Source organism: Cryptomeria japonica, chromosome 8, assembly GCF_030272615.1.
Source record: "Cryptomeria japonica chromosome 8, Sugi_1.0, whole genome shotgun sequence".
Taxonomy (NCBI): Eukaryota; Viridiplantae; Streptophyta; class Pinopsida; order Cupressales; family Cupressaceae; genus Cryptomeria; species Cryptomeria japonica.
Genome location: NC_081412.1, coordinates 661,816,718 through 661,844,625, shown reverse-complemented (window position 1 = coordinate 661,844,625; position 27,908 = coordinate 661,816,718). Strand labels below are relative to the sequence as shown.

General features: G+C 33.0%; 1 protein-coding gene and 1 long non-coding RNA gene across 2 annotated transcripts in view; one reads left to right on the top strand and one right to left on the bottom strand.

Annotated features, from left to right (window-relative positions):
- The first annotated feature begins 2,378 nt into the window (after positions 1-2,378).
- On the top strand, positions 2,379-4,148 carry LOC131049640 (probable leucine-rich repeat receptor-like protein kinase At1g35710). Its single transcript, XM_059210683.1, has 2 exons — positions 2,379-3,936; positions 4,035-4,148. The coding sequence occupies exons 1-2, from the start codon at positions 2,389-2,391 to the stop codon at positions 4,146-4,148; spliced, it is 1,662 nt and encodes a 553-aa protein (XP_059066666.1). The 5' UTR covers positions 2,379-2,388.
- Positions 4,149-21,238: 17,090 nt separating this feature from the next.
- Positions 21,239-27,908, bottom strand: part of LOC131049637 (uncharacterized) — a 66,231-nt gene continuing 59,561 nt past the window's right edge. The window contains exon 7 of the long non-coding RNA XR_009358676.1: positions 21,239-21,253. This is a non-coding gene — a long non-coding RNA (uncharacterized LOC131049637). The remainder of the gene's footprint in view (positions 21,254-27,908) is intronic.

The following is a 27,908-nucleotide window of genomic DNA, read 5'->3' as shown; positions in this document are numbered from 1 at the left end:
TAAAGTATTTATTAAATTATATATTTATAATTAGAACTTAATAATTTTAATATAGTTTGAAAGTTTTAAAAATATATGTTTAATAATTAATGTTTATTTATTTTTATTATTTATTGTTATTTATTTTTATAATTACAGCAATAGAAATTAATCATTATATAATATTTTTCATTTAAATAAAAATAAAAATAAAACATTTTACAATATCATAATTGTTCTAGATAAGTCACAAGGATAAGGATTATATTTTTTTAACTTGACTTCAAATTTTGCTTTGATATATTAACCATTGAACAAGACATTAATTGACTCATTGTGTTAAAATATCACCAAAGAAAATAAAATCATTTAAAATTATTATTCATTTAAATTAGATAGAGAGTAGCACTCACTATTATGTCTACTTTATTTTTCAATCATGATGTGTAGATATGTTATCATATTGGAGTAAGGCTTTTCATTCTAGAAATATTTTTAATATATATATATATAATGATTTTTTAAGGTAAATATAATTGAATTTAATGTAATATTATATATTTAAATTTATTATAAAGTATTTATTAAATTATATATTTATAATTAGAATTTAATAATTTTAATATAGTTTGGTATATTTTCATTTTTATTACAAGTTTTAAAAATATATGTTTTATAATTAATGTTTATTGTTTTTCTATTATTTATTTTTTTAATTACAACAATAGAAATTAATCATTATATAATATTTTTCATTTAAATCTTATTATAAATTGAAAAAACAAAAAGAAAGCATCTTACAATATCATAACTGTTCTAGATAAGTCACAAGGATAATGATTAAAAAAATTTAACTTCACTTCAAAATTTTGCTATGATATATTAACCATTGAACAAGACATTAATTGACTCATTGTGTTAAAATATCACCAAAGAAAATAAAGTCATTTAAATTAGGTAGAGAGTAGCACTCACTATTATGTCTACTTTATTTTTCAATCATGACGTGTAGATATATTCAAAAAAAAAAATTAAAATTTTACATGGTAAGACACCAACTTCAAACCAAATATTATTGAATATTTTAGGAATTTTATGAAAAGCTTATTATCTATGTCATATCACATGTGGGTAGTATTTTCTTACATAGATGAAATATCCCTTGGAGCTTCATGGCATTAAGGCCATTTGGATTAAGAATGATACTAAAGTTTATTATATATTTCATGAATGACCTCCATCAAATCCATATGCTCCTTAATAGGATTGACTGTCAACTTCTGATAAACACTTGTTGTTACTCTCCTATTTGGCTAAATACTTTAAAGTCTTGAAATAAGTCTCTCAAAGCTCTCATTTAGGTGGAGACTCTAGGCCTCTTAGTTCCTTTGTTGATTTCCCTAAAATAAATTATTTACCCTTCAAATAATTTGTTTACTCTTCAAATAATTTTATATATCATAAGACAAATATAAATTAGTATTACTCCATAACCTTGTTAGTATTTAGTTCCCTCACCTTATAGTTCAACAAGCTCAATGGCTTCTTCACATCTCTCATAAAAGTTCACTTGCTTTAACTTTATCAACAAATACTTTTAATGTTCCTCCCATAATCAAAAGATCATATATTATTCATTTATGCCTCAAACACTCTCCAATCTCATTGTTGACACGTCTCTTCTATTTACTAAAGAAGATGGTTAGAGCATGATGAAGAGTAAAAAACTTGGCCCATTTGAGATAGCTATGTCCAATGAGCTAGTCCCAGTGATCAAACTCAACAATATATATGGAAGCCCTATCATTTTTACCAATATTTTAATTTTTTTCTCTTCTTCCACTTAGTTATGGTACCTTGCTACAATATATTGTTGAGAGATTCACTATGAATGATCAAATTTATATTTACTCTAAAATCCTATCAAATGATGAAGACTCATGAAAAAGAGAATATAATCACCAAAAAAACATGATTATTAACTTTTAATACTAAATCAAATCTATACCTAGATACTAAGTTTTGAATATTAATAGATGGTATTGATCAACCCAAGCTTTCTAGGTATTCCATATAAACTCCATATCAAAATTTTGTGGCTCTTATTCCCTTAAACGACTTCATTACCATCCATCCATCCCACCTTCTACAACTGTCCAATGCTGTTTGCATTGGAAATTATAATTTTATAAAACAATAAAAAAATATATTATTAGCTTTAGGTAATTTAAAACACTAGATTTACTTTTCAGATTCAAAGCACAGAAAATGCTTCGATTGCCTTAGTCAAGGCACGTTGCTAACAGTTAGTCCTGCGCCATGAGGCGTTGTCACACATATTGGCCATATAAGTAGCCATAACCCTCCTGAAGATCATCTGCAACTTCCCTCATCTCCCCTCCATCCCAAATGGCCATCTCTTTACAGAAGCTCTGTTTAGTTATCGTCTCAGTTTTTAGTGTATTCCTCCCCTCTTCACACCCTACACTTCTTTCCCATGCATTAATGCCCATCAGATGTCCTGCCCACGAATCTGAAGCTCTGCTCCGATTCAAAGCGGCCTTCAATGACTCCCAAGGCTATTTCGGTTCGTGGGTAAATGGAACAGACTGCTGTACCATGTGGACCGGCATATCCTGCAACATTCAGACCAACAACGTTGTCTCTCTTCGTGTAAGCCCTTTGGGCTCCATTCAAGGTGTGATCTCTGAGAACCTGTGTCAACTTCATTTTCTCACATCACTGAGCATAAGCGGAGTAACAGGTACTACCACTACCCCTCCCTGTTTGGGAAACCTCTCTTCTCTTGAATTTTTAGATTTATATGGAAATGGGTTTAGTGGGTCAGTTCCCACTTCCATTTGTTTGCTCACCCGCCTTACACACCTTGGTCTTTCTAGCAATAACTTCAATGGAAGCATACCTTCCTGCTTTGGCAATCTTGCTTCTTTAAGAAACCTTCACCTTGCTGATAACCAACTTAGTGGAAGCATACCTGCTTCTCTGGGTAATCTATCTTTCTTAGTTTTCCTCACTCTTTACAAGAATCAAGTCAGTGGAATGCTACCAGATTCTTTGGGTAACCTCTCTTCTTTAACTTACCTCCTCCTTAGTTACAACCAATTTAGTGGAAGCATACCGGCTTCTCTAGGTAGTCTGTCTTTCTTAGGGTACCTTGGGATTTGTAACAACCAACTCAGTGGAAGCATACCAGCTTCTCTGGGCAATCTTTCTTCTTTAAGTCGCCTTGATCTAGGTGCCAACCATCTTCATGGAAGCATACCCGCTTCTCTGGGTAAACTTTCTTCTTTATGGTACCTAATCCTTCATAACAACCAGCTTAGTGGTAGCATACCAGCTTCTCTTGGAAGTCTCACTTTGTTGAGGTCATTATACCTTGAAAATAATCAATTGACTGGTAGCATTCCAGAGTCCTTGGGCAATCTGCTTTTACTTGGCTTCTTGGATATTAGAAATAACCAACTAACTGGGACCATTCCCCTTTCATTTGCTCAACTTTCCTCCCTTACTGAGTTCAAAGCTTATGGCAATCGTTTCAATGAAAGCATCTCTTCTTCGTCACTTCCAGCTTCTTTAGTTAATCTATACCTGTCACTAAACCATAACCAATCAATTTCTGAAACTTTCTTTCACAACCTTACAATTCTAAAGTACCTGCATATATCCGACTGTGTGCTAAGTATTAGCAGAACTTGGATTCCACCCTTCCAATTAAATCAGTTATCTTTAGTGTCATGTACTATTGGTCATGGTGAATTTCCACTTTGGATTTCAACACAATTCTCACTTGATGCACTGGAATTAGTTAACATTGGTCTTATAGGAGAAATTCCCTCTTGGCTATGGGAAACCAATCTTCTATTGAACTCTCTAAATCTTTCAAGAAACCATTTGGAAGGAAACCTATCCTCAAATACTTCAATATGGATGCAACTAGTAATACTAGATGTGTCTAGAAATGGATTGAGAGGCCACATTCCATCAATGTGGGGTCCAAATATGACAATATTGTTGCTCAATGATAATTTATTCAGTGGCAATATTCCTCCAAGTTTGAGTATATTATCTCAACTTCAGTTATTAAATCTTGCAAACAACAACTTTACTGGAGTGATCCCTACAAGCTTGTCCAAATGTTCTTCCCTTAGTGTCCTAAATTTGGGAAATAATAGTTTGAAGGGAATCTTACCCCTTGAATTTAGTCAACTGAGTGAATTGTATTCATTAGTTGTTCACAATAATAAGTTGAATGGATCATTCCCTCCCTCATTAGTAAACTGTACAAAACTACAAGTTCTTGATATTGGGAACAACTTATTTGAAGGTGAAATACCAATAGAAATTACAAATCTTTCAGGACTAAGAGTATTGGTAATGAAGGGAAATAATTTTATAGGTAGTATTCCTCAGGAGATTGGTCAACTGAAGAATCTTCAAATCTTGCTTCTTTCTTCCAATCATATCTCAGGTTTAATTCCACAAACAATTGTATCATTGCAAGCAATGGCAATAGAAAGCCAATATGGTTTTATATTGTCCACTTCCCAAGTTCCTTATCGAGATGGATTGGATATGACTTTAAAAGGCATAGATCAGCATTACACATATATTCTTTCCACTCTCACATCCCTAGATCTCTCAAACAATGAATTGGAGGGAGAAGTTACTTCTAATTTGGGGAATTTGAAAGGTTTGAGGCTTCTAAATCTTTCAATGAACAATTTGAATGGGACCATTCCAAGTAGTTTGGGAGAAATGAATCAGTTGGAATCATTAGACCTTTCAAGAAATTATTTTTCAGGAAAAGTCCCTGCAGAGCTTGAATCTCTAAACTATTTGGGTTCACTAAATCTATCAAACAACAATCTTTCAGGATGTATACCACAAGGACGACATATAACTGGCACATTTGGAGAATCTTCTTATTCAGGGAATCCTAAATTGTGGGGGTGTCCCCTACCCAAAAATTGTTCTTGGCCACAATTTTCTCATGCTCCTCTAGTGCTAGTTACCAAAGAAAATAAAAACAAAAAAAGCATTGAATATGTATGGTATTCTATAGCACTAGGATTGTCTTGTGGAGCAGGTTTTGGGGTGATAATCTTATTGATCTTCATAAAAGAGAGTACAAGGAGGATATATTTTGATAAAGTTGATGAAATCCTAAAGTATCTATTTCCATGGATGAAGAATCTAACAGTATGAAAGGATACATCTACAACTCATGAAATGAAAGAGGTAAATTGATGATTTTTTTATTTTTTGAATTATTTATTATTATTCAAAATATTATAATGCTTAAACTAAAAAGAATATCACTTAATATTGTATAGAAATTATCGTTTGTTATTCTATCTATCAATTGTAAATTATATGTAGTAGTTTTAATTGTAATAATGGAATCCTTTGATTGTTAGTAATACATAACTTTGTGTATGTAGGAATTTGATTATGCTCAGGTGCTTGGATGGTTTCCCACTATGTCCACCTTGCTGAAGACATAATATTGTTCATGGTCTCACTAAATATGTTATCTCATATATGTGTATTTTTTGTACTAAATAAAGACTATGAAGAAAGGAATTAAAAATTAGTCATTTTGTTTAGATATATGAATGTAAGAAAGTTGGTGAATCACTTGATATACCACTAGCAATCTATTGCAAAGCAAGAATTGAGGTATAAACAATATGTAAAATGTTAATAGTTATAAAAATCTATGAAATATTTTTCTTCATTCAACACGATCAAACATCTTCAAGTTTCCTTAGCTTCTTAGTGTTGTATATTTATTGGTTCTCATTAATTGTTCACTCATTATTTTGTGCAATGCCCTTTTCCTCAAAACTATGGAGGAATTATACTTATACACTTCAGTTATTGAATTGATTTATAGCACATACATAGTTTTCTTTTTTCATTTTAGGTGATCTTATTTTGAAATAACATCATAGTTAAATATTAAAACCCACATTAGTTAATATTAATATGATGTCTACTTTTGATCTTTGATTGTATTTCCGAAAGTGTTAGAAAATATGGTGATCATATATGGTAATTATGCTTATCATATGTTAATTAATCAATTTATTAGCTCAAGTGTTTTTTGTTTAAACTCTATTTTTATTATATTAATTGTGAAATCTATTTTGGGGTTGTGTTCAATCACCAAGGTCATAAGGTTATTTAATTATGTCCTACTTACCAATTTATGTATCTATGTCTTAAATAAAATAATATCTCTTCAACCTTTTTTATGTGTTCACGTCTTAAATAAAATATTATCTCTGTGTCCAAATTATTAATTATAATATAATATATATTTATTCCTTGGAAAAGAAAAATAAGGTTTCCTTTGGTTTAGTCTAAACTATTCTAATAAAAAGTATGCACATAAACACAATCAACCTCGAGTAATTAATTCATTTTTTAGAAAGTGTTGAATAAGAAATAATGAACTATTGAGATGCATATAAATATAAATATAAAATAAGGTTAATAATATATTAAAATTTTCAAATTGATCATGTCCTAAAATATCTAAGTTGTAAAGCCCTAGAATATAATGCATTTCTCCCAATGTAATCACTTATTTCTATATTGGATTGATGTCCTATTAGAGGAGATTCATGGGGCTAAGACTAATTTATTATTCTGGAGTTGTACTTGTTCTTTGGATTCACCTTGATAACATACATAACTTTATTATAGAGTTTCACCTAATTTTGGGACTAATAGAAATGGTAGATACATTGAAATTTACAATGCTACAAACATAACTGTCTAGAATAAATATAACTAATTCCCTTAAATACAAAGAAACCATGTCAATTCCACACAAGTGTTTGGGTGAGCATGTATCCAATAAATCACTTACAAAATAAAAGATGGCATAGGTTTGTCCCTTCACCTTGTGTAAATCACTTACAAAATAAAAGATGACATAGGTTTGTCCCTTCACCTTGTGTAAGAATGAGAAAAGGATTAAGTGATATGTGTGTATGTTCATGTGCATGTGCATGTGCATGTGCATGTGCACGTGCAGTGCATGTGCATGTGCATGCACATGTGCATGTGTATATGTATATGTATATGTATATGTATATGTATATGTATATGTATATGTGTATATATGTATATACAAATATATGCATATATGTGTGTGTATGTATGTATGTATGTATGTATGTATGTATGTATGTATGTATGGATATGTATTATGTACATCTATACATGTATATGTATATACATCTATACATGTATATGTATATACATATATACATATATGTATGCATGCATGTATATATAGGTATGTATGTATGTATACAAATATACATAGATACATATACACATGCATGTACATATAAGCATATGCATATGCATATACACATACATATACATATAAGCATATGCATATACATATCCATACATACATACATACATACATACATAGATACATACATATACATATATATACATACATATATATCAAAGGTAAATCATAGATTTATTTTTCTTTGAGTTATTCATCATAATTCAAAATATTATATTGCTTAAATTCAAAAGCAAATTGATACTTGACATTTTAGAGAAATTTTCAATGACTAATCTATTTATCAATTGTAGATAATTTGTAGTACTTATAAACTAAATAAGGGAAACTTTCAATTGTTATTAATATATGACATCATCTACAAGAATTTGTGTATGCTTGGCGCTCAATATGTTTCCTATTATGTATAACTTATTGAAGACATGTGACTCTTAGTGACCTCACTCAACATGATCAATATCTTGTGTGTGTGCGTGCACGTGCATGCACGTGCGTGTGTGTGCACGTGCATGCACGTTCGTGTGTGTGCACGTGTTTATATTTCTTGTGCTGAATTTTAATACTCTTGAGAAAGGAAATGCTTGAATTTTTTTTAAATTTGCCATTTTGTTTAGAAATATGAAAGATATAATGTTTTCAATCATTTTATGTACCATTAGAAGTCTAGTTTCCAACAAGAATTGAGTTGTAAATAATATATAAAATGTCGATCTAGTTTCTTCTTTATCAAAAAATGTGAATTTATTTATTTTTCATTCAACATGATCAAATGTATCCAAATTTATTTCAACTTCTTAGTGTTTTACATTTATTAGTTGCCATTTTGTTTTCACACATCATTTTATTCAATGCCTTTTTTCTCAGAAGTATAGAAGATTTATATATTAACACGTCAATTGTTGAATAGATTTATAGTATATGCATTGATATTTTTCTTTTTCAAGTAATCATTTTGGAATTATTATGGTTTTATTATAACCAATGTCAGAATATTAATATGATGTCTAGATCAATCTTCTACTATATTTCCAAAGTGTTATAAAATATAGTGAGCATACATGGTAAGTATGCTTGTCACATGATAAATTAATCAATTGATTACAACATTCTTTTTGTTTAAACTTTATTTTTATTGTACATTGATAAATAAATTAAAAATTATATGAATCCTATTTTGGATTTGTGTCTAAATGACAAGGTCATAAGTTTCTTTAACTATGTCCTACTTACGTATTAATGTATTTATGTCTTAAATAAAATAAAGTAACTCTTAAATCACTTATTAAATAAAATAATACCTTCATACGTCCATATTATTAATTTAAATTATATATATACATACATACATCCATATTATTAACTTTATTTAAATAGAGAAAAAATTGTAGAAAGACTCAACTAATGAAAGAGAAACAATGTGCATGAATTATGGATGTCAACAAACTCACTATGAGGAGTGTGGGACCCCAACAAGAATCACTAATAAATATGCAATAAGGGTGAACACTACAAACTCTAGATTCTACATGAGGTTCATGGGATCCTTCTAATCCTTTGTTTGAACACTGATTTGGTTTACAATAAATGGATGGGAATGGAAAAAGGTAATGGGGTTGCATAGGTACATAGAATCCACTATCCATTGTCTTAATCAACTTGACAAATGAAACATAAGTGGAGTGAAATTTAGAGAGGACTCTTTCAAAAACCTGCTCTGATACCAAATATTGGAATTTGAAACAATGGCTCAAATCTAACAATTCTTCATTGAATAATAATCAATAAAAGTATTACATATCAATGGCTTTATAAATCCTTCCAACCAATCAACTACCTATAACCACTCAACTAACAATTAATCTTTACTTTATTCAATAACCTATGCTAAGCACAATTTTCCAACATTTTCAATAATATGATCCTCTATAACAACATGTAGTCATATGCATATCTAAATAAAATAGCATTAACATTTTGACATTATATGCCTCCCAAATAACTGATTGTATTGATAGGATACAAATAATTGTTTAGAAGAGGAAAATAGTACATGAAACTTGTATATGTAATTTAAGATATAATCATGTTAATATATAAAATGAATATAAAGAATTCATGTAAGCATGTGAGGTAGATATGATGTTAGTAGATAAGTATCAATTACCCCAACAAGAGAAATAAAATTGGTAGTGCAGTCCTCATTAGCTTAGTAACACTCATATGCATGCAGAGGTGAAGGTAGGCATATATACTCCAATCTTGCGTCTAAAATCACGAGCATAAAAAGGTTAGTAAGAAAATTAGTTCCTAGTGATATAGAATTTAAATGATGGGAACAAATGCAAAGTAGAAGGCATAAACTTATGATAAAAGAAAAGAGCCTCTAAGAAGAAGAGCACTTAGCATAATGCATTTGAATGTAACTAATATATCTTAAGAAGACACAATAATTTGAGATATAGTAGTGAAATTTTAATTCAAATAAGAGGCCCTATATTGATGAGAAAATACAATAAAGTGAAGTAAAGTGTAAAAGGAAGTCAATGCCTCATGTAAAAAAATATTCTTAATAATATAATATAAAGAATAACATAAATTTAAAGAGGGGAGCTACATCATATCACCCATGTCTGAAGATATGGTACTAATTTGATAAAAAATAAAAAGTGGCAGTAACATGGTTCCCTCGAAATTTTTTAGCAACAACAATTAATACATGAACTAGCATTGTGGAGATGGTAGAAGTGGCGGCAGGTAGCGCGGATGGTAGCAATATGCAGAAGGACAAAGGTGCAGAAGGTGATGGAGAGATGGTAGGAATGACCCTGGACAAACTTTTGGCTCTATCACAAGTACTAGAAAGGAGTTCCCTGCAGAGGAGACCCATGTCTCAATGCTTCAAGTGGACCCAGGTAAGAGTTTGACTTTTAACAACATGGTATCCCTCCTTTTCAGGGGGAATCGGGTGTTGTTGGGTCTCTTGGAAGCAATGCTCAAAAGGGTCGTTCTTTGGGGCCAATAGTGTTGTTTTAAATGAAGGAAGGAATTTCCAAAGTTCAAATTTAAATTTGGGTGGGAAAAATGGGGGAGGCAAATCACCTTGGGTTTCTCTCTTTGGAGTTAAACCAAATGGTAAATCATCTTTTCCCCCTGTTACTATTTCCTTATACCCTAGCAGTGGTGGTGTTTCAATATCTATCCCAAACCCAATTGTTGATCATAATATATATTTGATGGCTTTATCCCTGGTGGGAAAGTTTATGGGTCCAAGACCTAACATCAATAATGTGAGAGATATTTTGTGAAGAAACAATGGCGATTGAAAGGGAAAGTGGAAGTCGCAAAATTGCCTAAAGGCTTCTTTTCATTCAACTTCTCTTGTGAGGAGGATATTGTTGTTGTTCACTATGGTGGACCTTGGGTCATTGGCAAGTCATCGCTGGCTCTTAAGAAATGGACCCTAAATGGTGTTGAATTGGGAAGTTTCTTTGAAGCAGTGGTTAGGCTCCTCGGACTCCCAATGGAATACTGGAATGAAGAAGTTTGAGCTCATTTGGGGAATTATTATCAATAGATCAAATTACCACGACTAGGAAGAGGCTGGTTTTTGCCAGGATTTGTGTAAGTGTTGTCCAATCCTCTGATCTTCGTTCATTGATTGAGATTTTTTCAAAATTAGGGAAATGGGTTCAAACAATAGAGTTTGAGACCCTCCTCTTTGTCTACTTTAACTGCAGAAATTGTGTCATTGGGATAAAGAATTGTTCAAGATTGGTTGTGAAACCATAAAATAATGCAAAGAAAGTTTGGAAGGAAAAAAGGAATCCCCCAGTAGGAAATAATCTGAAGGAAAATGAAGACATTAAGGGATCGAGGGTGGGTAAGCCTTCTACCCATGAGGGTGAAAATCATTTCAAGGAGTTAGACGAAAAACCCAGTATGGAGAAATGGAATTGAAAAAGACTCAAGGAGAAAAAGGAGATAATGGTACTAGACTGACAAAGAAGACTGAAGAAGTTAGTCCTTGCCTTGATGGAAAGAAAACAAGTAAAGAAGAGATTCCTTTTGTGGAGACCCAGTGATTCTCCTATCCCATCCTTGGAGGAAGCTATTAACAGTCAGATAGAGAACTCTTCTCTTCACTCATATGAGTCTGTTAGATGTGTTAAATCCACTTTCCCCAATGTTGGATTGGACAATTTGGGAAATGCTTCTCAACCCATCTTAGAGGACAAAAACCAAAGCCTAGTGGTGGATATGGGAACAAGACGGTAAACCCTAAGAGAAGATTTATGACTCTAGCAAGGAGAACCTAAGTATAGAAGAAACCAAATTCGAAGAGGACAAAGGGTTCACTACAATTAATAAGAATAAAAGAGCTAAGAATAAGGCGGCTCCTGGTATGATCACTAGAAACAAAACTAGAGCTGATTTGGGGCCAAGAGGAAGTGCTGGAAGGAAATCTTCAAGATAGCATAGAGAGAAGGATAGAGACCAAGACATTGCTGATGGGATTCAACACACCATCCTTGAGATATGTAATAATCTTACCCCTAGTAAATAATGAAGATTATGTCATGGAATATGTAGGGGTTAAATAGCTCCCATAAACAAGAAATTTTGCATAATTTTGTTAGAGATCATAAACCTGATATAGTTTTAGTCCAAGAATCGAAAATGCCTAAGGAAAGAGTTGAGAAAATTAAGTTCTTCACCTCCAATGGTGCGCATGGAAATAGTTCTGAAGGAGCTTCTAGAGGAGTTGCCTCATTTTAGAATCTTAACATCATTCATGGATCTCAGGTTTGGGAAGATTCTAATCATGTAGTTACCGAATTTCATCATGTTAGGGATATTTTTTGTTGGATTCTCTCAAATATCTATGCCCCTAATAGCATATTGACAAGAAGAAAATTATGGAAGTCCTTGGCTGACTTTAGATCTAAATTTCTAAATGAAGCATGGATTATAATGGTGGATTTCAATACCCCGATCAATGACTGATAAATTTGGTAGATCCCAAGTGCAGTTAGATAGTAAGCTAGATCTGCTAGATTTTATTAATAATCATGGTTTAATTTATTTGGAGCTCAAAGGTGCCTCCTTCACCTGGATTAACCATAGGGTTGGGAATTAACTTATTTAGTTTAGACTTGACCATGCTTTGGTTTCCAATGAATGGTTGTGCTACTATTTGTGCTCTTTTTTGACACTTTCAAGAATTGGTTTTGATTGCTATCCTATTAGTTTTGTTATTGACTCTTTATCAAAGAAAAGGAATTTTCCATTTAGATTTGAAAAAATGTGGCTCTCTCATCAGTCTCTTCATGAAAATATCAAACTATGGTGTAACATTAGTGTCAATGGCTCTGCTATGTTTAGGGTGGTGAAAAAATTAGGGGAGATAAAAGGAAAATTAGAATCTGGAACAAGGAGTCCTTTGGACATATCTTTGTTAATAAGTCGACTATCCAGATGGAGTTGAAGAAAATTCAAGATAAAATTCAGAAGGAAAGTTATAAGGATGACTACTTAGCAAAATAAAATGAAGTTTTGTCAAATTACCTTGATATTATATCAAAGGAAGAGGAGTTTTGGAAGTAGAGGTCAAGAGCTTATCTAGCTTGCTTCTAGTGATAGGAATACCAAATTATTTCACCTCTTGACTATGAAATGCATGGCTTCAAACATAATTGACCATATTTATAGGAATGGGAAAAGAGTTTGAGGCGAGGCAGTCCAGCGTTTTAGTGAGCTTCTTGCTATTGATTCGTGTTTGAATTTTGGGGCTCAACCGTGTCTCATTGATGCTATCTCAAAAATTATTAATGAAGAACAAAATAAAATGCTTACTGTCATCCCATCTTGTCTTGAGATTAGAAAGGTTGTTTTCTCTTTTGAAGGTAACAATGCCCCTGGCCTTGATAGTTTTCCCATGTTCTTCTTTCATAATTTTGGGACATTGCGGCTAAAGTTGTGTGCAATGTGGTGAAGGAGTTCTTTGGAGATAGGAGAATCCTCAAAGAGATTAACTCAACTTTCATTGTCCTTATTTTGAAAGTGCCCGAAGCTGATTCTTTGGATGCTTTCTACCCCATTAGCCTTTGTAATTATTTTATAAAATCAGTTCTAAGGTTCTCACTTCTAGATTGTTGATTGTGCTCCCTCTTATTATCTCATCTCAACAAACTGGGTTTGTTCCAAGAAGATAGATTCTTGACTCAATTATTAAATTGCATGAAAATATCCATTCTCTTGATGAATCTAAGAAATGGGGATTCTTGTTAAAATTGGACTTGTCAAAGGCATATGATAGAATGGATTGGAGTTTTCTTATCAAGGTCTTGGTGGCTTTGGGGTTTGATAACAAGGTTCTAGATCTCATTTGACAACTTATCTCGACTACTAATACCTCTATTCTTGTTAATGGATCGCCTTCTCACTTTTTTTGGTCTTCTAGGGGTTTAAGATAGAGAGACCCTATCTCCCCTATTCTTTTCACCATAATGGTGGGAATCCTTGGAAGGTATTTTCTAAAATTGTTTAGAGAAGGTAGCTTGAAAGGGATCCACCCCTCGTCAGATTCTTCTATTTGTTCATATCAACAATTTGTTGATGTCACTATTCTGATGGGAACCTCAGCTATTGGTGAGGTTCGAGATTTCAAAAAACCTCTAGTCAACTATGAAGAAGCTTCAGGACAGTTCATTAATAGAGGTAAATATTCCCTTTTCTTTCTTAATACTCTTGCTGAGAGGCAGCAGAGAATAGCCTATATTTTGGGGTGTGCTATTGGAGACTTCCCATCTACTTACTTGGGACTTCCTCTTGGAACTATCCTGCCAGAATATTTCTAGATTTCTCTGATGGATAGATTTAATAAGAAAATTACTAGCTAGAAAGGTGTCATCCTAGTCAGGCTGGAAAAATTCAATTGTTGAATGTTACATTGCAGAATATGTCTGTTTATGCCTTGCGTGTCTTTAAAATCCCATCTAAATTTGTAGACATTATTTATGGTATTCAAAAGAGATTCCTTTGGTTAGTAGTTGAGGATAAGAAAAGAATTCTGCTAATTGCCTGGAGTGAGGTCTATAAGCCCAAGAAATTATGTGGGCTTGGATGGAGGGATATCAGATCTTTTAATGAAATTATTTTGGCAAAACAGGTGTGGAGGATCTACTCAAAGAGAATAGAATGAAATTCAATATTACATAGCAAGTATTTAAGACAAGTTACCTCATTTAAATATTTTATTACCTCATGGATCATATCTCTGGAATAGTATTATAAAGGCTAGAGATTTTGTTCCAAAAGGTTTTGGATGGAAGTTAGGCAATGGTTCAAGTATTCGGTTTTGGGAAGACTCTTGGATTGGTTATGAGCCTCTTTGTCTTAATTCTTCCTTCAATCCCTTCTACAATGATTGCATTAGAAGATTTGGTCATATGGTTGAAGATTACTAAAGGAATGGTTGTTGGGTTGATTTAAATCAGATCAGTCTAAAATTACACCCTCTACAATCTCTCTTGAATTCGTCCAGTGTGACTCAAGCGAAAAATTTGATGGTTTGGAAATTTGATCCCTCTGGTATGTATTCAGTGTCTTCTATTTTTCCCTGGTGTCTCATAATCAGTATACCTCTAGCCTTGTTTGGGCGAAGGCTTGGATCAAAACCTCATTCCTAAGGTCAACATATTCTCATGGATTCTTCTCCAAAAAAAGATCCTAACCACTAATAATTTATGTAAAAGAGGGTTTCTCCTTCCCAATATGTGTATCCTTTGTATGGCTAATGTTGAGTTTGTTGCCCATCTTTTTATTGGATGTCCCTTTGCTCAGGAAATCTAGGGGAGAATGCTCCAATCTTGGGATCTTAGTTGGGTCTTTCCTTCTTCTATGCTGGATTTGTTCACTCAATGGAGAGCTCCTAGTACAAATCAAGTCATCAAAAGACTCTGGTCCTATACCCTTCTGCATCTTGTCTGGGGTATATGGAAAGAGAGGAATAATAGGATTTCTAGAGACCTAGCTTCTTCTGTTGAGATTGTTTTCCACAAAATTCAAAGAAATGTTAAAGAAAACTTCAATTGTCTCAATGGTGATCAACTGGGAACTAAAACTCATATATGCACTGAGTATGATCATAAGATGGCCAGTGCTTGGCAAATCCAGTTGGATATTGCTAGATTTTTCAAGCCATTAAGAAAACCCTGTGAGATTTCCTATTGGCTGGAGCCTCCTTTGGGGTGGGTTAAATTAAATTTTGATGGTGCAACTAAGAGTAATCCTGGCCTTATTGGGTGTCGAGGAGTTATTAGAGGGAGTAATGGTACATTTATTTCTGAAGGGGCTCTTCCCTTAGGCAGCCAAACTAATCACATCATCAAAGCTATTGGAGCTTTTCAGATTCTTTTGATTGCCAAACAAAAAAAAAAATCTAAGGTTTGGATTGAAGGGACTCCAATAATATTATTCAATGTCTTAAAAGAGAAATCAAACCTTCATGGAATATAGTGACTTGGATCAAATTATCTCATTCCATTATTAATTCCTTTGAAAAAATTAAAGTTTCCCATACCTATAGAGAAAAATAATAGGGTGGTGGATCATTTTGCCAACATAGGAATTGAAGCCCTTGAGAAAATCATATGGCATGAAGGGGACTATCTTGATGATAAGTTTAAGGTACTTATTAAGTTGGATAGCCTTGCCATCTGAGAACTTAAGTTTTAATGATTATCATGATACTTTCTTTTTCGGCTCGGAGATCCTTTGTAATGAATTCCAGTTGTGCACAGCGTGAGAAGGACATCCCTTGGGAGATTGGCATTAAATAATTTTCTAGAGCCTTCATTTCGCTCATTTTATGGGTAAGAGTGGGATTAAATGGTATGCACAAACAATTTGGGTCCATTTTCTATATGGAGAGCTACAGAGTCTGGGCAGTTTGCAAACAGGTTTTTGGGTACAGTGGTTTTGATAGAATGGGGGGGACTTAAAGTGAGTGGAGCCCATAGATTGTACAAGGCTAAAGAATAACACTACTATTTGGAGAATCTTGTAAAAAGGTGGTTTTACCACCGATATTGAGAAATTACACGGAGACAAAGCTAAGGTTACGAGAACCTTTGTCAAAAATTACAGTAAAGGCTTTGTTTCTCTTTTTCAGTAGAGAGTTTGCTGTCAATTAGGACCTCATTATCGAAATTATGGGTCTCTCTACCAATGGTGCTAATTTCTACAAAGATTCTTTGAGAACATTGTAAATCTTTTCCCAAAAGAGGAGAAGGAGAAGCATGACTTAATTAGAGATGGTCGACAAGCTATAATGTGACGAAGATCAAGACAATATGGGGCAATATTCTGAAGGTATTAATGAAGTATGCCACTCTTGACGACAGATATACAAGGGCCATTGCCTATAATTTTTCTCTCCTAAACCATTTCAAGAACAAGGTGACAATTTTCTTCCCCTTTTTTCTTCCAAGCTCTTTAAATGATAGCTTAGCTAGACATAAAAAGGAATTGATTAAGTACCATGTTTTACATGTTGGTCTCATCCTTTTTATTTTTGAACATGCCAATTCCTTGTTGCCTATGTCGTTCTCTCCCCTTGAGGTTAATACTGATTTAGAGAATACTCAGTCTCAAGAGGATGATTACCACACAAAGACCGATGATGAGGATTTCTCCCCTCACGCGGCCACCACTAAAAGCAAGGGAAAATTCATTGCAACTAAAAGCCTTAAACCTGAACCTTTGTGCAATTCTAGCCCCCCCTAATTGGCCCTAACCATGTTGTTGCTCCTAGTGCTAATCATTGGAGTCGGGGAAAGATTCACTCTCCCTCAGCCTCTTGTGACTCTCCTCTTGTTCAGAACCCTGAGAGTCGCCAACCCTTTTCCAACAATCTTGATCCTTCTTCAAACCTGCTCGGCTCTAAGAAGAAAATTGTTACAGATATTTTGGCTTTGGCCAGGGATGGGGTTGTTGACACTTTTAATATATTTAAGTGGATCTTTCATGAAATTAAGGATGCTCAGTTAAAACGGAGGGATAGTAGCAGTAATTTAGAGATGGTCAAAGATAGAGTTAAGTAGATGGATAAGTTGCAGGTGACTGATGAGATTAGCCCTAGGTCATTGAAAGATAAGGCCTTAGTCATAGAATGTATTAAATCCACAATGAAGGCTTTTTATGACTTAAAAAAGGGTTATGAAGCCAGGATGGCCACTCAGGTATACCAGATGGATAAAATCAAGGATGCAATCAAGACGGTTGTTAAAACAAGCCATGGGGTGTTGAGTGCTATTATGGATAGTTTCAAAAACATGATCAAAAGTCTCAAGGAGAAATTCCAATTGAAGGACATTGTGGACATGGATACAAATATTGAGCAAGATACCAATTTTGGACCAAGCAAAAGGACCAGAGGAATGTTGAAGAGAAAGGTTGTCGCTCCTCCTAATTTTTAGAAGCTCAAGAAAATCACCACCACTATGATGAAAAATGAAAAAGATATCGAGTAGTCCATGAGATTGTTCGATTAGTGTTGGATAGGTGTTGTTTCTATGTTGGTTCTTTGCTGGCTTTTTATTTTCAGGCTCTTTTTGTTTAGTTTGTTTCTTGTATCTGCTCTTTTTGTTATGCCCATATGATGTAATGTTGCTTATGGTTTGTGTAGGGCCTTTTTATTCTAGTTGGTTTTTTTGGGGTTAATGCCTCGTTAAGTCAACTCTACTCTTTCTTGTTAAAGGGTTTTGGGTCCCTTCAAAACCTGTTTTTGCTCTAATAAAAAACATGGTGCCCTCGAATATGATTTTAAAGATATAATTGTTTTATCTTATTGAGATAAGTACATCTTCAAATGAGGGATAATATTTATAATTTTAATGGGGCTCATCAGATTGTGTGTTAGTTAACTGGTGGTGGTGGTGTTGTGTCCATCAAGGTTCAAATCCCCATTGGGCCATTGTGATTGCAGGTTTGTGTCATGACTGATCCAATGTGTTCGTCGCTTTGAGCCTCAACTCTGTTAAATGGAGATGAGGTCCGTAGTTCTTTCCCTTAATAGCTCAAGGCTCTACGTCAAAAGCATTTCACATGGTACCAAAAGGTGTGTCGTGCCAATGTCACCCATGACATTAAAAGTTTACCTAATGCTTTATAAAAAAAATTATAATTATAATAGATAAATATGAAAAATATAATTGATATAAAATAATAAGGTCATAAAGGCATAGGGTAACCACACAACAATGAGTCCCAAACTTGGGATATTAGATATTTCAATTTGGATGAGAAATTAAAGTAGGAAAAATGTTTGAATTCAAAGGGTTTTTTTTTTTTTTTAAAGTACCTTCATTTGAAGGTGAGTCAAAACTCACCTTCAAATGAAAATGAACCTTTGTTTAAAGGTGTAAAATATAAAAATACCTTTGAATGGAGGCAATTTCAACTTGTAGGAATTTAATTCATTTGAAAGTCTTTTTTATGGAAATGATGTACCTTCACTCCAAGGTCCTTCCAAGGTCCTTGGATACCTTTGAATGAAGGTCCTAGAAATGGCATTTCCACCTACAGCCTTAAAATTTTCAATTTCAAAATTGTGGTTGGAGCTTAAGATGGAATCAACTAGACAAGATATTTTTTTAAATTATAGAGCTTGAAATAAGCTTTTTAACAAGTACAATTTTTAATATATGCATTTTCTATCTTCTAGGGAACATAAATTTTTTAGCATAGTATTACCATAGTGTGATGGTTTAAATATAGTGTTGTTATTCTTTCCACTAAGGTTCAAACTTCGTTGGGGTGTTATTGTTGAATATTTATGTTGGGGATGAGGTTCCATGTTTATGAACTCATAGGTCCATATCTCTGAGTCAAAAGTGCTTACCCATATTTATTAAAAATGCCTTCTTCAACAATTGTTAAGGCCTTTATTCCATAAACAAAAAATTGTTAAATAGATAATAATAAAACATTAAAATTATCTACACACTAGATATTAATGTTCTCATTTCAATAAAAATAAGTTAATTCAAATACATACAAAGAACGTATGTTGTTTGGAATAAACCAATGCCTAAATTTTAGTTAATCTCATTTTTAAAAAAATATTTAAAAATCATGAAAAAATATATGTAGACTAGATATTAGTGTTATGAATCTATGTTTAAAATTTTATAATCATAGAAAAGTTATTAAAAGTTAACATTAAAAGATTCATAGATTATTTTTCAATTATATATGTGTATGTGTATGTGTATGTGTATGTGTATGTGTATGTGTATGTGTATGTGCATGTGCATGTGCATGTGCATGTGTATGTATGTATAATTTATACACAAAACCTCTAAAATTACTAGTTCACATCATCTTCAAATTTTTAAAGTTCAGTTGTTATAGGTGTCAAAAAGTAAAATTTAGCTTTAAAAAAATTGATTTCAATGTTCCACTTTGACTAAAAAATTAACCCACTATTGTGGATCATCCCACAAGTAAAATTAAATACAATATTGAATCTTAAATAATAAAGGGTATGAAAAGATGGAAATCAATGGAACACAACCCCTTTTCCTATGGTAGTCAATATAAATATTGTTTTAAGTGCATGATGTTTCAGCGAAAACATTCATTGTTTTTCCATCATGATTAGAAAGGATAAAAGTACTAGTGCGATACGATAAGGTATTAATGAATGAAAAAATCTAAATAGGTTGAAATTTTCCTCTCAATTCCTTTTTACTATTTGCATTGTTTGGATTCATATCAAGGAATAAAATCTTCAATTTGGATTTTTTGTTGAATGATTTATTTTCTATATGTTATTCTTGATGAATTATCTAATCTATTTACTCTTCTATCATTAAAGATTTTGAGCTCTTGTAAATGATGTTCTTTATTTATATAATCATCAATAATTTTGTGGAATGAACAACACATCAATTCCATCTCAAGCTCAAGAAGCATCATGTCCTTTGTTCCATACATCAAAGAATACAGTGTAAACCTTGTAGGAGTGTAGATTCTAGTAGCATGTGCTCTTAATTTAGGATCAAGTTGTGTATCCCAATTATTATTTTTCTTATTAAACATGTTTTTCTTAAGATTCACTTGATTGTTTTATTAGTAGCCTCAACAATTCCATTTAAAAATTAAATTATCTCTTTGTTCTTAAAAATGATATATCATTATCTATTATAATAGTGAATGGCAAGAAAAAAACATAAATATTACTACCATTATGAAATTATTGATATCAACAACTATAATGACCTTAAAGAATGTTACTTTAATTTATTTCATAAATAATTTATTATTATAATAATAAACATATCTTCAAAAAAAAAAGCCAAAGAAATAGTACCTACTAAACATGTTAGAGCTAGGAATTCTACAATATTTTGTCTACAAGAAAGAGCAAAATAATAGAGAATAAATGTGCAATAAATACAATTCACAAGCATTAGGTTCACAAATCAGAAACTAAAATAGATATTAAATTCATATTTGTCAAGAATAGAAAAAATTGGAAAATTGGAAAGGAAACTTTGCCCTAAATGATAAGACCAACATCTAATAAGAGATAAGAAAATAAATTCTATAATGCCTAAAATTTCCACACCAAAATGAACACAAACAACAAACAATGCTACATTATCTTGACTAAATTGCAATTTAAAAAAAACAACAAGCAATATTGCAATAACATATTACATCATCTAAGCTATAATAGAGAGTATCATTTTTAAAATATATGTTAATCATTGCATGAAGTATAAAGGAACGACAAATAAATACGTATTTTAGTCATCAAGTATACGTACCTTCTCTTTTGCAAGTTGCTCATACACTTCTCCTTCCATGTATCCATCTTCTCCCAATCTCGATTCCTACAACAAGTGTATGCATCTAGATGCACACATAAGATCCATTAAAAGTTAAATAGATTATCATAAAGGTAAGGTGCAACAAGGTCTTATCTAGATAAATCAAAAGGTAGTTAAATCTAAATTTATAAAGAGAGACAAAATATGCATAAGAACATTCTTTTACCTTGTTCTTGTATCATTTCTTTTCTTCCTCATATCCAATCACATCAAAAACAAAAAGAGAACAATCGATCACAAGTGCCCAACTCTCCCAAGGGACTAAAGTTGGGCCTAATTGGTTGTTCTCCAATGAAATTTTACAAGATTGGGAATGATTCCTAGTTTGCATGCTTAGACTAATGAACACTTATTTCCCCTACATTTCATTTTGGTGAACCCAACATGTCATACACTTGCATATTTCAAACTTTCAATTTCAAATCTGATTTTTGCATGAAATTTTCAGATTTAGATGTTCATTCATTTTTTAAATGTATTACTTATGTACTTGCATTGCTTACTAAATCACATCATTGCTTCATTAATTATAGACGTTATGGTTTACAAAGCATGTTTATTTAATTGCATTAAACATCATAGACAAAAAGGATATTTTAAAATATTTTCATGTTGCAAAATTATTTTTTTTAAATCAAGGTGCTGCCCCAAACCCCATTCCATGTCATTTGTTAGCAGGAAATCTAAACGAGACAAACCAGAGTTTTGTTCCCAAGGGATTTATACTAGTTGTAATCTTTAACCCTGAAGGTGTCCTATTGAGGTGATCAACTAAATGAATTCTAGATCTAGTTTAACTACTCAATCTAGAAGAAATATTGTAATGTGGGGAAATAAGGCTTACTAGCTTGTATGGGAAAACTAGGAAGCTTAGGCTGATTTTTTCTTTAATTACCTTGAGAGGGAGAATGGTCCACATGGCCCAAAATGTTCTTAGGCACAAGGTTAATTCAGTGTTCCCTCATGGGGGAGTTGAAAGGCAGATCTACAATTTTAAGAAGAGGGATGCAAAATAGGGTGAAACGATGACCTTTTTGTGTGCAAAGGGAAACTGTGAATTAGGAAATTGATTCCGGAAGAAGATCTAACAAAGAAGATTACAACCAACATACAGAACAAATTTCAGGCAAAACTAGAGGTACTAGGGTTCCCTACTAATCCTAAGACTGAGGTGCCCAACTCGAGCTGCTCCCAACTGTTCAACTCCAATGAATTGCAAACTATAGATCTCCACTCACTTTATATGTGCTTATTTTTATGGGTCTAACACCTCTTCCTACACATAGAAAAGATGAAAAATATTGGGTAGAAAGGGGTTTTCCTAAGTCAAGCCCCAATTTTGGAATCAACCTTCAAATTGAATAGAAATCTACTTGAAAGGAAAGTGTGTTGATATGTACTAGAGGGTAGATTTAAGAATGAAAATGTCTTATATCTTGATGATGCAAATGCTTATTTGAAGATGATCACAAATGTTTATGCAATAACATGACTCTAAAAAAGACATAAAAGAAAATCATAAAATACATTCTTGCATGAAGGTTGTTGAAGGTTGTCATAATGAAGAAAATGGTGGGATGAAATGCCTTTAATGCTTGAATTGAATTGCTTCCTTGTTCTATTCTCCTATTCCAATTTGTGCTACCTAAAATGAGGGAGGATACCTTTCTTATATACCTCTCCCAATAATTTACAGGTGTAAAACTCAGAGCAGGCCGACACGAGCAAAGATTTTCTACTTAACCAAGCTGACCATTAAGTGGTTTGAATTTGGGCCCAAACATTGTGGAGTGGGATGCCCTAATCAACTTGCTCCCAAGAGTAGGTCACTCGAGGCACCTTGCTCCCTCCAATGTGGCCCCAAATTTGGACTTGAGGTCCAAAATAGGAAGGAGAAGCTAGAATAAGATGTGGAATTGAATTGGGATGGACATGATCAAATGTGAGAGGCCATTCATTCTAAAATAAGGCCTAGCTGAGCAAAAAATTGCATAGGGATGCAATTTATGATGCTACAAATATCATACATAGTATTGGAGCAAAAAAAGAAAATCTCTATATTAATATCTCAATATGCAATGTACATTCCCTATATCCTCTTTATCAAGTATACCTGTCTCCCTATCATCTTAGTCTTTACCTTCTTAATCCTAGTCTCCCTAGTGACTATCTATCTCTACTTGTATCTCCTCTTTAGGGTCACAACCCTTTTCTCATAGCTTCCTAACTAATCTCTTTCCTAGTTTGTTTATTATATAATAATATTTACTAGATTACCTTTTGGTGTTTTCAGACCAATATCTATAGCCTTTTTTCTTATCAACATTATCCCCTTGAAAAACCCTTGACTTTTCCTCAAGTAAATTAGATTGTAGTATCTTGATGATAGTGTTTTAGTCTAGATCCACTATTGTAGCATTGTAAGATTTTCTCATCCAATGTGCCCAACCAAATGGCACTTGACTAAAATTTCATTAATCTAGTAACGATGAAGCCAATGAACTTAAATTTTTCCCTACTTTTTAAATTTGTTTTTGTATAGGAGTAAAGTGTCCCCAAGTTTAAAATGCTTTGTTCTGAGATTTTGATCCTGCAAGACTTCTTTTCTTCTCCTTTCGATTATGTGTCCTATAATCTAACAATCTTCCTCCAACCTTTCTAGTTTTTAAGTCATTCCTTAACAAACATCTTATATAAGCTAAAGGGTAAGTGTTGCACGGAGGTTATTTACAATGAAGTTCATGGATAGTGTAGCTTCAAGGCCATATAATAGTTCAAAGGGTGAATGTGTGTCTACCCACTTATAAGTTATCCAGTATGCCCATAGTACTGCGAGTATCTTGATATCCCATTTTGTTAGTTTTCATTACACATTTTGGTTAAGGTAGTTCCAAGGATTTTTTTTAAGGCTTCACTGGCCCCATTAGCTTGTGGGTGGTAGGGGGTACTTTGGTTTTGTCTGATCATGAAACTAGTTAAGAGTTACTTGATAGTCTTGTTAATAAAATATTTCCCTTCACCACTTGTGATGCTTAGAGGGCACCCAAAGTGATTAATGATGTTCTATTAAAGAGAGTTAATTATCGTATATGTTGTGCAATCCCTAGTAGGTTCAACCTCTACCCATTTAGTGAGGTAATCTACTTTGGCAATGATAAATCCTTCTTTGGATGCTCTAGAAAGAGGGTTGATAATAGTAGTTTTTTTATCGTTTGGACACATATCTAGATGATATCATTTAGTTGATAAAAATTCGTCTACATCATGAAATTTCATGGAATACTGTTGTAATCTAAAATAGATATGTTTGTGGTAATTCTTCTTCATCAAAGTCCTCAAGTTCTTCTTTGGCATCAATTATAGATAGATAATTTGGTCTTTAGTTTTTCCTTTTGGTTTTGACCATTATGTCAAAATTCAACTCTTGAAATAGTAGGAGCCACCTACATATGCTTTCTTGTATCTCTAGTAGGTTGAGAAGGAATTTCAAAGGTTCATGGTTGGTATAGAAGGTGAAATGGTTTGATATGAGGTAAGTTTTGAATTTATGTAAAATATAGACAATAGAAAGGGCCCCCCTTTTCGTGGTGGTATAGTTATTTTCTGTCTTAGACAATTTTTGACTAAAAAATGCTACCAAGTAATATTTATTTCCCCTAGGTTGAGCTAGCACAACACCTATAACTATTCTAGAGGCATCAGCATGTACATGAAATCAAACATTCCAGTCTGGGAAAATTAATATAGGAGGTTTGGCTATCTTTTTTTTTGAGTATCAAAGGATCATTGGCATTTTGGAGTCCATTCAATGAGCTTGTTTATTTTTCTATTCTTATGTAGTTCCTCCTTTGGGGCAGCTATAGTAGCAGAGCCTTTGATGGAATTCCTATTGTATTTGGTGTATCCCAAAAATATTTTGACTTTTGATGCTATCTTAGGGGGTAGGAGAGTCATGACAAGAGCTATCTTAGGGGGTAAGAGAGTCATGATAAGAGCTATCTTCATTGGGTCCACCATTAGACCTTCTTTGCATATGATGTGTCCTAGGAGTGTCCCAAATGGTATTGCAAAAATAAATTTTTTTTGGTTCAAGGAAATTTGCATGATTTTGCACTTTTCTTGCATGTTCCAAAGTGCTTGCGCGTGATCTTTAACTAATCCATGGACACAAACCAATCATCGAAGTATACTTTGAGAAAGACATGAATGAATTTCTTGAATGTGTTTACCATAATGCGGTTGAATACAATCGATATGTTCTTAAGTTCAAACGACACTACCATGTACATGAAGGAACCCCATTCTATAGAAATAGTAGTGTTAGGCTAATCTTCTTCTCTTATCTGGACCTATTCATGTTTGAAAAACCACCAGCAAAAGAATAGATTTCTCCCCTAGCTACTAATTCCACGATTTCCTCAGTGAACAGTGTGGGAAATGGATCATGTAAGAAAGCCTTATTTAATTTATGGAAGTCTACACATGCTCGAATGTCTCCTATCTTTTTATTCTATATTACCATCAGCCTTATCCACTAAGAATCATCCATTGGTTTTATTATTCTTGTTGCCAACATTTTATCCAATTCAATTTTGACTTTTTGCTTTATGTTAAGGTTTAGGTGGCATGGTTATTTTCAAATTGGTTTGGTTCCTTCTATGAGTTGTATCTTCATAGTTCAAACTTATTATTTAATGCCCTTCATCTCAATGAATGTCTATAGTAATAATTCTTCATATTATGTCAAGAGTTGTGTAATGGCTCCCATAGTGGACTCATCTCAATAGTCTCCTATTTTTGCCATTTTTCAGTTTCCTACTGTAACAATGTTTTCCTCCTAAAGTTGGATAGGTTTTTTATAGTCGCATGGATTTGTAATCCTTCTATAGTTCTATTTCTCTTTCTCCTTTTCATACTTCAATGTTTAACTTAGGTACCCCTTCTTCTTCATCTATATGATTTGTATAGCATCAATTTTGGGCTAGTTATGCATGCTTATCTATCCATTCAATTAATTTCCATACACCTTCACTCCAAGCTGGTGAATTGGCTGCAAGAGATATATTTTCCAAAATAGATATAAATATTATCTCATTGATCCTAAATAGGGAAAGTTGGATTCATTCTTGATTATCTTAGAAAGAGTGTGTGATTAAAATTTGTAAACATTATGTCCTAGTCCTTAGTTTCTTCTCTTCTTTCTTGATTAATGTACCAAGTCTGAGTGACCAATATTAGGGTCCAATAGAAGAGTTGTATGTACAAGAAATTATCATATTCCCTATCTTTAGTGTAGGTTACCACATTATTTTAGAGGTGATCCTTTAGGGAGATGATACCTTCATATTTGTAGACGCTACCTAGGGTATTCTCCATCCTATTGTTGATACTAGATTTTGATAAGGATGTTAAAAGTGTGTCAATCTAGAATGTTCTTCTTATTTGTGTTCCACCAACAAGTAGCACTACATAGTAGTGTATCTTGGAGTGTTTTCATCCCTGCTAACTCCAATGGAAATATTTTATCTATAGCTACAATTTACTTTATAACAAATTCCCTACTCAAGAGAATCTTGGTAGCTTGATATGAGAGATGCCTTTTTTGATGTTCTTTTCTGTCGAGGTATCCTCACTTTGGGTGGGGTTAGATAACTTACAGATGGGTTGGTTGGAGTGTCATGGTTCCATATATGACCTTTCGTCAATTTTTAGTGGGATATTTACTATTTGTGTATTATCTACAAAAGAAATCTCTTCATCTTTTGAATAAATGATACCATTGGAATCTATAAACTATTTAAGCCTGAGTAGAGCCCTAAATGTGTGAAAAGGTTCTTTCATTTAGACCACTTCAAAAATACATTTCTTAACCCCTTTAATGCTAACCTCCGCATATTTCCCAGTACACATTGTGTTCATTTGGGACCCATTTGCTAGACATATGTTCATAGGGGTTTTCACTAAGTGTGGTCTACCCAATTTCTCCCATGTGTTAGATGGTAGGATATTTCCCTAATTGCTTTATTTTGATAATTAGTTTGTTCTTTCTTAGTACTATTATTAGCTCCTTCAAGGCTTGGGTGTCTTGCTTAGTTAATCCAGCTACCTCCTCTTGCAACAATAGAGTAATTAGTGTCATTGCATCCTTCACACCTTTGTTGTGTTGTGTTTTATCAAGGGTGAACAAGGAAATTCTTCTTTTGCTTCTTCTTCATCTACCTCATCCAAGTCATAACAGATTTCAAAACCTTCTTCCACTACTGACTTCTTCAAATTGATTTTCATATCATTTTCTTGTCAAGTAACAAAATGTTCTTTTCTCCTATTTATGTGCTCCTTCTTTTTCTCCACTACGACCTCTTCCTTGGAATTTTATTCTTGCAATGTTTCAAAGGTCCACACATCCATCCTATGATGACTTTGAATTCCCTAAAAGGTATTCTCTAGATTTCTCTAGCTCCTTTCTAAACTTTGTCACTCCAAGATGATTTATCCATATCCCTATAGAAGTCTTTATATTTATAACCCTGGTAATATGGTATGATTATCTCCTCCATAGAATGTGCATCTAAGCCTCTTTTATGTCCAACACTCTAAGGTTCAGTGTCCTACCTTTTCATAGTTAAAACATGTGGCTGATAAAATTATAAGGCACTAAAAGGAGGGGGTGAATCAAT

Excerpts from the sequence above, each read along its gene's own strand:
- LOC131049640 (XM_059210683.1), top strand. The coding sequence starts at position 2,389 with ATGGCCATCTCTTTACAGAAGCTCTGTTTAGTTATCGTCTCAGTTTTT. Across the intron at positions 3,937-4,034 it reads CTTCAATATGGATGCAACTA|TGGCAATATTCCTCCAAGTT; the intron begins GTAATACTAGAT and ends TAATTTATTCAG.